The sequence below is a fragment of the Molothrus aeneus genome, chromosome 5, assembly GCF_037042795.1.
Source record: "Molothrus aeneus isolate 106 chromosome 5, BPBGC_Maene_1.0, whole genome shotgun sequence".
Classification (NCBI taxonomy): domain Eukaryota; kingdom Metazoa; phylum Chordata; class Aves; order Passeriformes; family Icteridae; genus Molothrus; species Molothrus aeneus.
Genome location: NC_089650.1, coordinates 9,685,644 through 9,699,380, shown reverse-complemented (window position 1 = coordinate 9,699,380; position 13,737 = coordinate 9,685,644). Strand labels below are relative to the sequence as shown.

The 13,737-nt window shown below is 52.3% G+C and overlaps 1 protein-coding gene across 1 annotated transcript; it reads left to right on the top strand.

Moving 5' to 3' along the window:
* Positions 1-8,510: 8,510 nt before the first annotated feature.
* On the top strand, positions 8,511-10,759 carry ASCL1 (achaete-scute family bHLH transcription factor 1). Its single transcript, XM_066550067.1, has 2 exons — positions 8,511-9,189; positions 9,399-10,759. Exon 1 carries the CDS (start codon positions 8,511-8,513, stop codon positions 9,165-9,167), a length of 657 nt encoding a protein of 218 aa, XP_066406164.1. The 3' UTR covers positions 9,168-9,189; positions 9,399-10,759.
* The last annotated feature ends 2,978 nt before the right edge of the window (positions 10,760-13,737 follow it).

Sequence of the window (13,737 nt, the reverse complement as noted above, 5' to 3'; positions counted from 1 at the left end):
GATATCAGACATTCTCCAGGATGTGCTCTTTGGATGTCAAACACCAGACAGAGAAGGCTCTGGCAAGGCACAGCAGCTGAGGGATTTGTCCTTCAGTAGGACCTCTGGGGCTGCTTCCAAAGAGCTCAGAGAGCAAGAGACACCACTCTGCTCACCAGACACCAGAGAGAGACACCCAGTACAGGGAAAGCATGAGAGAACATGAACCTCACACTGGGATATGAGCCTGAGCATGGAGAAAGGGAAGAAGGTAAAGGAAGAAAAGGAGCAGGAAAGAGTAGGTCAGAGCTCCAGGGCAGGAAGATGTAGAAGAACTGCAGATGATGTACGTGTGCTTGCATCTGGTGTCAGCCATGGAAAGCACAAGGGGAACTGGGTGGGACACATAAATGATTTCAGGAAAGGTTAGTAAAGTCTGATATGAAAGAGCCCAGATTTGGCTTAATAAGAGTCACCAAAGGGGGTAAAGGAGACTGGAAAGCTGTAGCCCAATATCAGAGGACAGGTGAAAAAATGAAGGAGCTTGACAAGTATCTATCTTGCTATTTGGGAAAATGAAGTCTTACAAACCGTGCCAAGGCAGGTAATCTTGCTGTATTTTCACGATGAAGACAAATTCTCTTTACATTTATTTTCTCCTTGAAGGAAGCTCTACTACACATACCTGTGCAAACTCATATTGATAAACACTAGAAATAAATTACTGTAAATTTTTCATACCTACAAAACCCAGCAGCTTTGCAGTGGGGAAACTGAGTGGAACCATTCTCATAGTTCTTACTATGGAGCCAGAATCCATCCCACTGAAATTATCAATTATATAACATGCATCTGAAGTGACTCTGTGCTTTGGGTGCAAATACATGCATACTTTTTTCAGAAGAGCTGCTTCTTTGTGCATCCTGAAACTGCCTGTAAGGTAGGAAGTTATTTCTGAAGTGATCAGCAAGCCTGTGGTATGGGCTGGCAGGTCAAGATAGCCAAATGTGATGCACATTAAACACACTGGATCCTGCTCATGTGGCAGTAGGATGGGGCAAGGAAAGGCAGAGCAGTGGGGGAAAGTATCCCCAGTAACTGCCAGCAGTAGAGAAACTACTGGGTTTTAGCTACTCAGCCAGTAAATTCATTATGGTAGCCAGTATTTTGTGTCCTGTGTTTGTGCAACACAAGGCACAGCCCTATCCATGATAGGGAGACTGAAGGCCACCTTGGAAAAAAACAACAGTGAGATGAAGATGGTGACAACTCTGATTATAGCCCCTGTGCAGGACAAGACAGACTCCAAAACTAGTCTTGTTTACCTTCCCCACACACCACGCCTTGCCACCTGGTGTATTTTTCAGTGAGATAAACTATTCTTTCCTCTGTTTGTGCCTTCCTCTTTCTTTCCTAACTCCTTCTCTTTTCACTAGCCTTTAATATCTCTTTTACTTCTTTGTGGCTTTTACATGCTTTTGGTCTTCATTCCTTCCCTTTCTCCATCCCTTTTCTTACATGTGTCCACTCTACTCAATGGTAATGGCAAGACAAAGTGAATTATCAAACAGATAAAATACTGCTCATGCCAAATCTTTGTAATCATCTATTTTGCCTCCTAGCTCTTGCTGTTGTGTATTTATTTTGCAAGATTATCTCTCATCCTTGTTGTTACATAATAATAATAATAATAATATCACCAGTGTATTACCACCAGTTCACTGTTTGGTCAATCTGCACTGTCAGAGGTTGCCTGGTAGCAGAAGGCACTGGCTGAAGGAAAAACAAAGTTCTGTCTTGCTAGGAGGAATTCCCAGTGTCTCCTGTTTTGAAGTAAAGTGGTGTGAGGGGGTGTGAGAGTATGTGTGTGCCCAATGACGTTCCCCTTAGGAATATGCAATTGCATCAGCATTGGTTACCTTGGGCCATTTCAGAGTCCAAACTGCTGGAGCTTCCCTGTCCTCTTTGAAGTACTGTTTCAGCATACCAAGCATGGCTTCAGCCCCCTGCAGTGACAATGCCAGCCAGGTTTTCCCACTTGGCTTTCAACCTTCCTCATGCGCCTGATTCCCCGGCCAGTGTGAGCACCTGGGCTTTAAGTCTGTTAGTCCTGCTCTGGGCTTTTGCTGCAGCACAGAGCACCCCCTCTCCTATCAACAATATGCAGATATGTGTTGATGTCCCACCTTGCTTTTGCCTAAAAATACGCGTTCTCCCTCCAAAACACACTTTCTTTGGGTGTACACACACACATGCACGCACCACATGTAGTCCTTTCTGCCTGTGCTCTCAGCCACAGCTCACAGGGCTCTTTGCACTGAAGTTGGCAAGCTCCCCTGGCTGGCACGATGCGAGTTCAAGGGGCCACGGACTTTGGCTGCTTTTCAGACTGCTCTTTGCCACCCATTTGCAGAGTGGCGGCCTCCCTGGAGCTCTTAGTCTTTGTGTCTGGGCAAGGATGTCCCTTCCTGTGCCAGAACACTGGGCCTATCCTTGGCCTGCAGCTCCCTGCTTCCCTGCTGTTCAGGATGTCCCAGTGCATGTGAGGGTGCAGTAAGCAGTGGAAGGGGAATTTTCTAAGCTGGTGGAAAAAATTCCCAGATGAGGATTCCACGAGTATCTTAGGTGGTTTGTGTGTGTGTGCATGGGAGGGGGTATACCCCTTATCAACACCGTGTATGCATTTACCAGAGATCTCAGGGTGCTGAAGCTCTACCTTACACCCCATACAGACAGCATTTCCTCGCACGTCCCTCTGCATCGTGCTGGCAAAGCCACCCAGCCGTATCCTCTCTCACCGCAGAGACGGGCTCCCCGAGACCTCAAGGCTGCACGCCACCCCTTTCCCCCCGGATTTTCCCGGCTCCTTCCCTCCTGGGCACGGGTGGCCGGGAGGTGGCACTGTGTCCTCACGGCAGAGGCGGCTGGCGGCAGCGGGGACCCGGGACCCGGGCTGTCCCCGCTGCCTGCCCTCTCCGGGAATAGCGGGGGATCCGCTTCCCAGCCTGCGCAGGCATCACCCAAACCCTCTCCTACCCCTCCTGCCAGGGGACCACCGCTTCGGAGGAGCCGGGAACAACCCACCCACTCCCCACCCAAAATATTCAGCTCTCCAAAAAGTGGCGCTGGGGGTATGCGGGAGGGCAGCCCGGTGTGATTTATCCCCCGGGGCTCTGACAGACGCACCGCTCGTGGCCGCACAATGGGGCCACCCGGCAGAGCCGGCAGCCAAGGGCTCCGCTCCGCGGGCGCGGAGGGCAGCGGGGCAGCGGGCGGGACCCGCGGGAGCTGCGGAGCGGCGAGCGGGACGGGGCCGCGGGGGGAAAAGCTGCTTCGGCGGCTGGTTTGCGGTTTTGTTTGTTTGTTTGTTTGGGGTTTTTTTCCTGTGGTTTTATTTTTTTTTTTTTGGTGTGTGTGTTGGTTTTTTTGGTTTCTTTTTTTTTTTTTTTTTTTTTTTTTTGCAGCCCTATATGCAAACTGTCACTTCAGGTTAGCACTAGACCTGATGTAGCTCATTAGCATGAGCTGTATCTAATACGCTTAAAACCTCTAATTATTTATTATGCCCTAATTGGCAACCCAAGAAATGTCTGCAAAGTGATGAGTGTTCATCCCAAGACGCCTTTCAAGGAGGATTCGGCAGTGTCCCTGGTCAAACGTCATTTTTAATTCTTCATTGAGGCACAGGCTTTATTCCTCTTGTAGAGATACAACACCAAGAAAACTCAAACTTGCTACCCCAATAACCCACCTTCTCCACCCTGGGCAGGACGGTCAACAATTAATCAAGAATAAAGTTTCATGGTTAAGTTCTTATTTCCATAAAGGGATGCTTAGGAAGAGGCATTAAACTTTATCAACTATGCAAAAGTGCAAACACACCGTCCTTAAAATTACTTACCCAAGGGACCATCTTGCCTTTTCAGGAAAAAATCTCTTTCCTGACTTCTGAATGTAGCAAATGTTGAAAATTATATTCACATGGAAACTGTTTCAAAATAAGTTTAACTCTTTGGGGTTGACCCCCCCACACTCCACTCAAAGTGCTTTTTTTTTCTTCCCTTCCAAGTCTGTATTATGTTTCTTCAGGCCGCACCAACTATTTATTTATCTTTATTCTTTCTCTCTTTCTTTTCATTCATTATTCTCTCTCCCTCTCTTTTTTTCCCCCCTTCCTTGTGTGTGTGGCTTCTCGGTCTGATCTGTAGCTTGTTACCACCCACTGCACGCTCTCTCCTGCAGCCGAGGTGTTTCTATACAAACTTCAGCGTCCAGTTGTCATATTAATTATTACACTGAGTAATGACTGAAATAGTCAAAATAAGGGGAGACTCAAGAGAGCTTTTTCTTGCTGCTCAAAGATTCAGCAAAGAAGCCTTGCAACAAAGCACTAATTGGTCCCCAGAAATACTCTGACAAGGCATGGAAGATAGGTTTCATAAAGCCCAGCAATTGTGAAGGGGGAAAAGATCCTTGAATAGACCCCACGCTTCTTTTCTAAACTCTCTTGCTGAGCAAAAAATGGACTGCTTCTTGAATACTGGACTGATCTTGAATGCTATACCCAGCAGAGAAAAAAATGCACCATTTATTGTAAGTTTTTTTTCCAGCTATTCATGTGTTCTATGTGGAGAATAAGCTGGTTTTGTTTACCATGAAAGACCTTTTACTTTATTTTCACTCTTGGGGGGGAAGCTGGAAAGGCGAGGGGGAGGGCGAGGGGAGGGAGAGAAACACATGTGCCCAAATCCAGACGAGCTGCCTACTGTAACAAAATGGAGTGTAACAAATCCTACAGAAGTCCCGAATGTATCGATTCTTTGAAGATCTATATAGATTAACGACTTTCGTTCTGCTTTTCCAAGACAGCATTTAATCATAACGTAAATGGCCTTTAAAAAAGAAAAGAAGTGGCAAGAAAAAAAAAAGCATACCAGAGCTGTTTTTTTTTTTTTTTTTAAAAAAAAAAAAGGCAAGGACTTCAAAAGGCCTCATGAGTATGTCTACAATTTAGGCACACAAAAAAGTCACTAGAAAATAATGACAATTCAAGATTTAAAAATAAATAAATAAATAAAGACTGAAATAAAAGTGCCAAATGAAAAGGGCAAGGGCTATTTATCATTATATTAGAATTAAGAATTTCAAGGCGCAGGTGCAGGACTGTGCATAGGAGTGGGTGGAGGCGGGGGACCTTGGAACAATATTTATTATTTAGGAATCTGGTCCCTTACTCTGCACAGTGAGCACACAGAGGAGCTGGTGAGATTGGAATTACCCCAGACATAAGGGGTGAGTTCCTTCCCCGGTGCCAGTGGGAGGAAAGAGAAAAGGGAGGAAAAGACTCTGCCCCCCCTCATCCACCCCCCACACAAACACACACCATGACCCAAATGGGTACATGGCCACAGAGGCACAATTACATGAGTTACACTTGGTGACCTCTGGGACTCACAGTTTTTTGCCTTTTTAAGAGCCCTCTGAGACTGGAGAAGAAGGGACCCAGAAACTCCAGCCTTATTCTGCTGCTTCCAGGAAAAGGGGCAGGAATGTTCTTATGTGGTGTTTCTATACCAGTTCTGGAGGCAGGCTGAAGAATTAGTCTGTTTAAATATATATATAGTTTACTATATAGTTTACTATTTATATATTGCAGGGCTGCAATTCCTTTGATATTTCTGTTAGCACTTCCCAAAGTCATAGTGCAGAGCTGGTGATGCGACAACTGCTTCCAGTGCAGTCTGTTCCGACATCAGACAAGGGATGTTGAACAAACCACCCAGGAGACCTGGAACTGAAAAAAGGACAGCTCCCCAAACAGGAAATACAAGCAAACATTTTATCCTGCTAAGGACAGCTAAGGTCTGGCTGTCCTAACCAAGAGTGGATAAAATAAGTTAAAACATTTCCCATCTGATGAGACAGTAGGCTAGAAGTCAGAAAGTGGTCAGTGATCAGTGAAGAGGTCCCAAAATAAACATGACCACACAGAACTACTTAGCATTTTTCATCACATGTACTGAGAAGCTGACATTTTTAACATGACACAGCATTAAAAGCTGACATGTTACAAAATTATACAATTACTAGCTAGCAGGTAATTGTATAATTACTAGCTAGCACATTGAGGCTCCCCTGTGCTATGTTTCTGGTTAGCACTTTTTTAACTCACACACACAGCCAGGGTCAAAGATCCAGTGGCAGATGAGAACTGATTTCTACAGCTCCAGACTGCTGTAATTGAGGTCAACAACAGTACAGGGCTTAGTTTTGCAGTAATTTCCATTGAAACCTTAACATGGACTGTGCAGGTCCCCTCCTTCCATGCTTTGGAGCTGGTGTGAGTACCAGGGATTAAAGCCACCTACCAGGGACTTTCTAAAACCATATCACCATGGCAAGGCTGTCATTCCATGGCTCTGCTCTTTTTGGTGGGTTAGAGAGCACACACATCTGAGTTTACAGAGTGGAAAGGAGACAGGATAGAAGGTAGAAAATGTGCTAAAGATTTCAGAAATATGTGAAAGGCAGGAGGGCAGGAGGAGAATGCCAAGATCAGCATTCTCGGGTGCTGAACCTGGTCATCCCTTCCAGGCTGCCAACACCTCTGCAGCCCCAAGGGTCAGTGTGGCCCCCAAGCACACCAGCCTCAAACTCTTAGCACCTCAGTGCTGCTTTGCCTCATTTGCTCCTGAACCACAAGTGAGACTTCACCTGAGAGCAGTGATAATTTCCCCTGCACAGGCCAGGTCCATCCTGACTCCCCAGTTACAAGTCAACGCCAATGCCTGCTTGCAGAGCCGGTGCCCCACTTCCACTTTGCAGGGCGACACGGGGAGGAGCAGGGGGTCAGTGGCTTTCCCGGGCTCAGCAAGCAGACAGTGTGGCCTGGGAAATGGGATCTGGCTGGGAAGGGTGAGCTGGCTCCACACCTGCCAGCTCTACCCAGCACACCCTTACTTTATGAGGCAAACCTCCTCCCTTGCCGTGCCGGACCGCCCGCGCGGGACGTGCCCAGGAGGGGTTTGTTCTCTCCCTCCTGACAGGCTGACCCCGCGGTGATCGGCATTCCGGAGGGGTAATTCGAGGTGACTTCTCCCGAGAAGCCTCTACCTCCACTGCTCTCAGCCGCCCTCCTCCTATCACCCAGCCGGGCTCCCCCGCGGTTGTCGCTGGCTAATAGAGCCATCAGGCGGCCCGCGGGGCGTGTGCGGTGCCGGGCACACGCGGCTCCGGCCGCTGCAAGCGGGGGGGACGGCAGCCCCCGGCGGCGGGGCTCGGACACTCATGGAGCTCAGCATGGCAGCGCTCGGTGAGCCAAGGGAGCGATACCAGAGACAAGGGACAAGGAGAAGCCGAGGTCCCGCACACGAAGTTTCCCTGAAAGCGCAAGGGCGCTTCTCCCGCGGGCGCGCATCGCTTTGCCTGCCCTCGCCACGGGACGCCTCCGTGCCTACACATCCCGCGCCGCGGCTCTCCCTCCCTCCAAACCCCGGCAGGTGCACAGGGGATGCCCCGCACACCCTGGGGCTCCGCCGGGAGTCACCGGCTGCCTGTCCCTCGGCGCGATCCGCGCCCCTCGGCGGGCGGGCAGGGCTCCCCCCTTCCCTTTCCCCTTTCCCCCTCACGCTTTCCCGCCCCTGCCCCCCCCGCGGCGCCCACGCGCGCCGCCCCCGCCCCGCCCCCGGCCCGCGCGGCGCCCCGGCGCGGGTGTTTGCTCAGGGCCGGGAGCGCGGCACGCGCCGGGCGCACGCACTTGCGACAACAAACCCGCGAGCGGCCGGGGCGGCGCGCGGGGCGGGCGGGCGGGGGGGGTTGGGGGCGGGGCCGCGCGGCCGCCAGCGCGTGTGCGGCGGGGGGCGCGGGGGCTCCTGTGTGTCCGTGTGTCTGTCTGTGTGTGTCTCCGTGTGTCTGTGTGTGTGTGTGTGTGTGTGTGTGTGTGTGTGCGTGTGCGCGTCCCGCGCTGAAAAGGCGACAGCGCTCCGCGCATCGCGGCCGGCAAAGCCGGGGAGCGTGGAAGGCGCAAGGTGCAGGGTGTGTGTGTGTGTGTGTATGAGCGCGGGGGGTGGCGGGGGGAGGCTCGTCCCTGTGTGTGTGTGTGTGTGTGTGTGTGTGTGTGTAGGAGAAGAGGGGGGGGCGAGCCCCGTCCGCCCCTTATAAGAGACACAATCCTCAGCCACTTTTTTGCAAAAGGGGCTTTGCAAAGCAGCCTGCGCACACGCGAGCGCCACGAGCCTCCCCGCGGCCGTCGCACGGAGGGCGAGAGGGAGGGGGGCGGGCAGAGCCGCCCGCCGTCCCCGCCGCCCGCCCGGCTCCGCCGTCCGCTCCCGTCCGTCGCCGCTGTCCCTTTCCCCTGCCGTCTGTCGCCTAGCTCTTTTTCTTTTTCTTCTTCTTTTTTTTTTTTTTTTAATTGAACGTCGCAAGTTTTTCCTTTTTCTCTTTTTGATTTTTTTTTTTTTGTGGTGCTGGTGGGGGCACGGGGACCGGCCGTCACTCGGGCGCCCCCGCCTCGCAGGACGCCCCCCTCGCCTATGGCCAGCGGCAGCCCCGCCAGGATGTCCAGCGCCGCCGGGCAGCCGCCCTTCCTGCAGCCGGCGTGCTTCTTCGCCGCAGCCGTGGCCGCCGCCGCCGCCGCCGCCCCGCCGGGGCCGCCCCCGGGGGCGCCGCCGCCGCAGCTCAGCCCGGCGGGCGGGCAGCCCTCCCCGGGCGGCAAACCCTCGGCGCCGCGGGCGGCCAAGCGGCAGCGCTCGGCCTCGCCGGAGCTGATGCGCTGCAAGAGGAGGCTCAACTTCAGCGGGTTCGGGTACAGCCTGCCGCAGCAGCAGCCCGCGGCCGTGGCGCGGCGCAACGAGCGGGAGCGCAACCGGGTGAAGCTGGTGAACCTGGGCTTCGCCACGCTGCGGGAGCACGTCCCCAACGGCGCTGCCAACAAGAAGATGAGCAAGGTGGAGACGCTCCGCTCCGCCGTCGAGTACATCCGTGCCCTGCAGCAGCTGCTCGACGAGCATGACGCCGTCAGCGCCGCCTTCCAAGCGGGCGTCCTCTCGCCCACCATCTCGCCCAGCTACTCCCACGACATGAACTCCATGGCGGGCTCCCCCGTCTCCTCCTACTCCTCCGACGAGGGCTCCTACGACCCGCTCAGCCCCGAGGAGCAGGAGCTTCTGGACTTCACAAGCTGGTTCTGAGCGCCGGCCGCCCTCCCGGCAGGTGGGTAGGAGCCCGCGGAGGGCCGGGGGAGGCCGGGGGGATAGCGGGGGGATAGCGGGGGCACGGACGCAGGGCCGCAGCCGCCGGGGAGGGGATGCACCCGGGGATGCCCCTCGGGCGGTCGCAGCGTGTCCCGCGGTACTTACGAGCGGCTCTGCTGCGCTGGGTCGCGGCGTGGCTCTGATCTCCTCTTACTTTTATTGTTACAGGACAGTTGCAAAAGGGAAAAAACAAACAAACAAACAAACCAACAAAAACCAAAAAAAACCCACTCAAAACCAGATCACACACAGAGAGACAAAAATCCACGCAGAAAAAAGAACCTGTTGCGTTTCCCGTTCCCCTGCCGTCGGAGGGCGGTGCGGGCACGTCTCTCGGCGGGCAGGCACAGCGCTGCGCGCCGCGGGGGCGGTCGGGGCGGTCGCCGCCGGCCCCGGGGACCGGCCGGGCTTTGCAGTGCCACGGAGTGCGGCCCGGCGGAGCGGCTGTCCGGCGGGGGAGCCCCGGGCCGCGGGAAGGGGCGCTGCGCTCCTCGGCCGGCGGAGGAGCTCTTCCTCTTCCTCCTCCTCCTCCTCAGCAGAAGGGCGGCCCATCCCCGCACCTCGCCGCCGCCGCGGCCCTTCAGAGACTGGCGTTCATCACCTGTGGACAAAGTTAGTTTCCCCGTGTCTGTGGAGATGCTGAAGTTAAGCTATGCTGTACTCAAAGAAGTCCCTGGAGCCCCGTCTACCTTCCGTCTCCCTGTGCCCCTCCTTCCCCTCGATCCAAGCTTTTCCTCTCGTTTCCATCATAGAATGCTTCCAATCTTTTTTTTTTGTGAATTTTTTTATGATAAGAAAATCTATTTGTATCTATCCTAACCCGTTTGGGGATATATTAAGCTATTTTTGTACATAAGAGAGAGAGAGATTTATAGAGGTTTTGTACAAATGGTTTAAAATGTGTATATCTTGATACTTTTTTTAATATGTAATGCTTATTACCTCTTCATGTTTAGACTCGGTAGTCAACGTTACCTTACAACTGCCATTTTTGTACGTGGTTTTGTAAAGGACTTGGATTTCCTCCAGATGTACTTTAGCACCAATGTGTCTTACTTTATAGAAATTTTGTTAATGTATTAATAATGTCATTAAACAATGTTCAAAGTGAACAAAGTTTATGCAGCTATTGTCCAAACGCAAAACGGTAGCCATTTGTTCTCATATGCTGCCTTTTGGGAAAAAGAAAAAAAAAAAAAAAGAAAAAAGAAAAACCGGACAAGCAAACAAACAACCCCCCCACCACCACTGCCTTTTCTTACTGTTTTATTACAAACTGACAGAGGTCCTGTATAACCCTATTTTATACAAACTAGTTTCGTAATAAAATTTTTTTTTTAATTAAAATGATCAGCTGCCTACTGCATGCAATTTTTTTTTCTTTCTGCCATTGACAACGATGAATGTAAGGACAGAATGTTAATCGATGTTATACCGGAGCTAAGCTGCATATGAAGTGTTTGTACCTGATGGATGTAACATATATATCTTTATCTATCTCTATATAAATATGCAAAGATCTAGCGCTATCACCATTGTTTCCTTGCCCTTCTGTGTTGCAAATGTGTATCCAAATCAAAAGGAGAGGGGATGATTAATGATTGCATTGTCCTTCCTGAAATCACTGCACATTACAGAATTCCTCCTAAAGCCCGAGTCCTAAAAAAAGAGGGCGCTCCATCCCGCGTTTCGGGATGCGGTGTGACCCTGTCCCCCTCCGCGGCTCTGACCCAACGGGGCAGGAAAACACGGGGGATGGCACAGCCGCCGCCACCCAAAACACGGGGCGCTGTGTTGCCTCTGCAAGCACTGGCTGGGTAAATAAAACCGTGGCCGGGAAGACAGGAAGGGAGAGGCGAAGGGAGATAAAATTAAATAAATAAATAAAGTAGTAGAAATCGGTGGCAGCGTAGAGCTATTGGCCTTTACAAACTTGTTATTCTGCCCAAATAGCGTGATCTGCCTGTAAAAGTACCCAATTACCAAGACTCAAAAAGAAATTGGACTCTTCCCCCCATTCCCTGCTTTTTTCTTTTTTTTTTTTTTTTTTTGGCTAGCCTGCTTGTTGTCAGTTAGCAAGGACGTGACCAGAATTCGCCTTCTTTTCGCTTGGCTCCTGCATCACTTGCAAATTCAGTTTGCGTGCACCAAGCCAAGCGGAAAGCAAAGCTCAAAACGCATCTTACAAAAAAAAAAAAAAGAAAAGAAAAAAAAATGGAAAAAAAAAAGAAACCCAACAAAGACTGGGGAGAGCTGGTGTGTCATACGGAGTTAAAAAAAAAAAAAAAAATAGTCCGCTCCGCTACAAATGTGCCGTCGAGTTGCGAGGGATGCGCTATTTTTAAAAAAGAGGAGGGAAAAACTTTGGTGGAGGAGCCAGGAATTTTCCCTCTGTGTGTATATGTGTGACTATAGATAGATATAGATATAGATATAGATATAGATATATGCACGGACGCATATGCACACATGGACGCTTATACATGTGTATTCCTGCATTGCTTTTAAAGCGTACACACGTTTGCCCCTCCACCTCCTCCCCCATGCCCTGAAATGATCAATACGTGATTTAATCGCGGGGGGGGGAAGGGCAGAGGAGGGGGAGGACGGGACGGGAGGACGGGACACGGTGGGGTCACGAAATCCCTCATTACTTTAGCACAAACGCTCATTGTTTTAAGCGCTCGTGGAACTAATGTTTAGTTATGAAAATAATAACCGTTATATGCCGCCATCCGCTCTCCCTTTACAGCATCCCCCTTTCTATTTACCCACTTTTGCAAGTGTACAGATAAGGTATGCAAAGAAAGTGTAGCGAGTAATTTATAGCTATGAATATAACATTAGGATAATGTTTCATTCTGTTACAAAGGCGAAATTTCTCTTCCTTGTGTAGACAGGTGTTCTTTTTTGCTCACTTCTGAATAGTAAATATCCAGACTCATTAAACTAAAGGCAAAGTTACGCTGTTGTTCGCTACAATGTATAAAACAGGCTCAGAAATTCACCACCTCCTCCCTCCCTTTTCCTCTCAGCCCCCTCCAGAAAGAAAGAAAGAAAGAAAGAAAACACACACACACAATTTTACTGAAGATAGGGAAAGGGCAAAGCAGGATTGGGGTAAATCTCATTACATCTGCTCTAATCGCTTAGCAACACAAAGCCTTTTCTTGTATTAGCGCGGAGAGCCTTTCAGCGCTGCCTGACAGACAGTATTCAGTTAGCATTAGTAAACTCCATAAATCAGGGACTTCTTTGGGCCCAGTATAAGTTTTAGAACTACTCAGGATTTGGTTGGGGGTGGGGGAAGAGGAGCGGAGAGGGGATATGCGTTCACATGAAGGCTGCTTGGCCACGGATTTATTAATTTATCTACCTGCGCGTTTATTTATTGTAATGCACGAAAACCATCCCGCCAACAATTGCCTCTGCCAGAGTGAGTGCCCTCCCCCAAGCCACCCTCGGGCAGCGGGTTAGCCCGGCGAGGCCAGCGGCGCTGGGCAGCGCTGCCCCCGCCTTCCCACGCCCCGGCCCGCGGGATCCGCGCCCGCGGAGCTGGGGGGAGCCTGCCCGCGGTGTGGGGTTTACCCTCGCTCCCCATTCCTGCTCCGCCGCTGCCCCCTCCCCACAGCCCCCCGTGATGCTGTCTTATGCACAAACTTCGCAGGCGGGAGCAGCGCCCTCCGCCCCTCCCGCACAGGTAAGAATGAGGGGGGAGCCCCCCAGGCCCTGTTCCGGGGAAGGGCTGTGGGCACCGCTTTGAGCCTCCTATTGAGCCCAGCCCCGCTCTCACCTTCCCCTCAGAGAGGCGCCGGCCCGCACCCAGCCCCGCTAGCACCGGCTTTTGGGGAGCCCGGGGGTATTTTTTTTCCCTCCTCTCTCTCTTTTTCCTTTTTTTTTTTTTTTTTTTTTTTTTATTTTGTTTGTTTGTTCCCCCTCCTCCTTCCTTTTTCTCCCCTGCCCCTCCCCGCGGCGGCGCAGGTCCTGCCTTTTGTGTGTGCGGGCCGGCCGGGGCAGGCGGGGGGGGCGGGCAGGCAGCGGGCAGCGCTGTCCCCGCGCGTGTCGTGCCTCAGCCTTTATCGCGGCGGCGGCGGCGCGGCGGGGGCCCGGCCCGGCCTCGGGGGCGGCGTGCGCCCTCCGCAGCTGCCGCCCGCCCGTGCTCCCCGCCCCGCTCCGCTCCGCGCCCGCCCCGCTCCGCGCTGCCCGCGCCGAGCGGCGAAGGGAGCGGGCACCTGCCCAAGGAGAGGCGGGCGCGGCCGGGCACACACACACACACACACACACACGGGGCTGGGGGATACACACACACGGGACACCCTGGCTCGCCGCTCCATAATGCAGCGCGTATTACTCAGTGCATTCAGGGATTAGCTCGGCTTGAAGTGTGGGGCGATTCTGCGCCTCCCTGCTCCTCCTCGCCTCTTGGAAAGGGGAGAGGGGAGAAGCGCCCCCCAGCCTCGGTCGCCCCCCCCTCCCGGTTTGTCCCAGCAACTTCAGCTCCCAAGCG

What these genes read in the sequence shown, in the direction of transcription:
- ASCL1 (XM_066550067.1), top strand. Translation starts at nt 8,511, where the DNA reads ATGGCCAGCGGCAGCCCCGCCAGGATGTCCAGCGCCGCCGGGCAGCCG.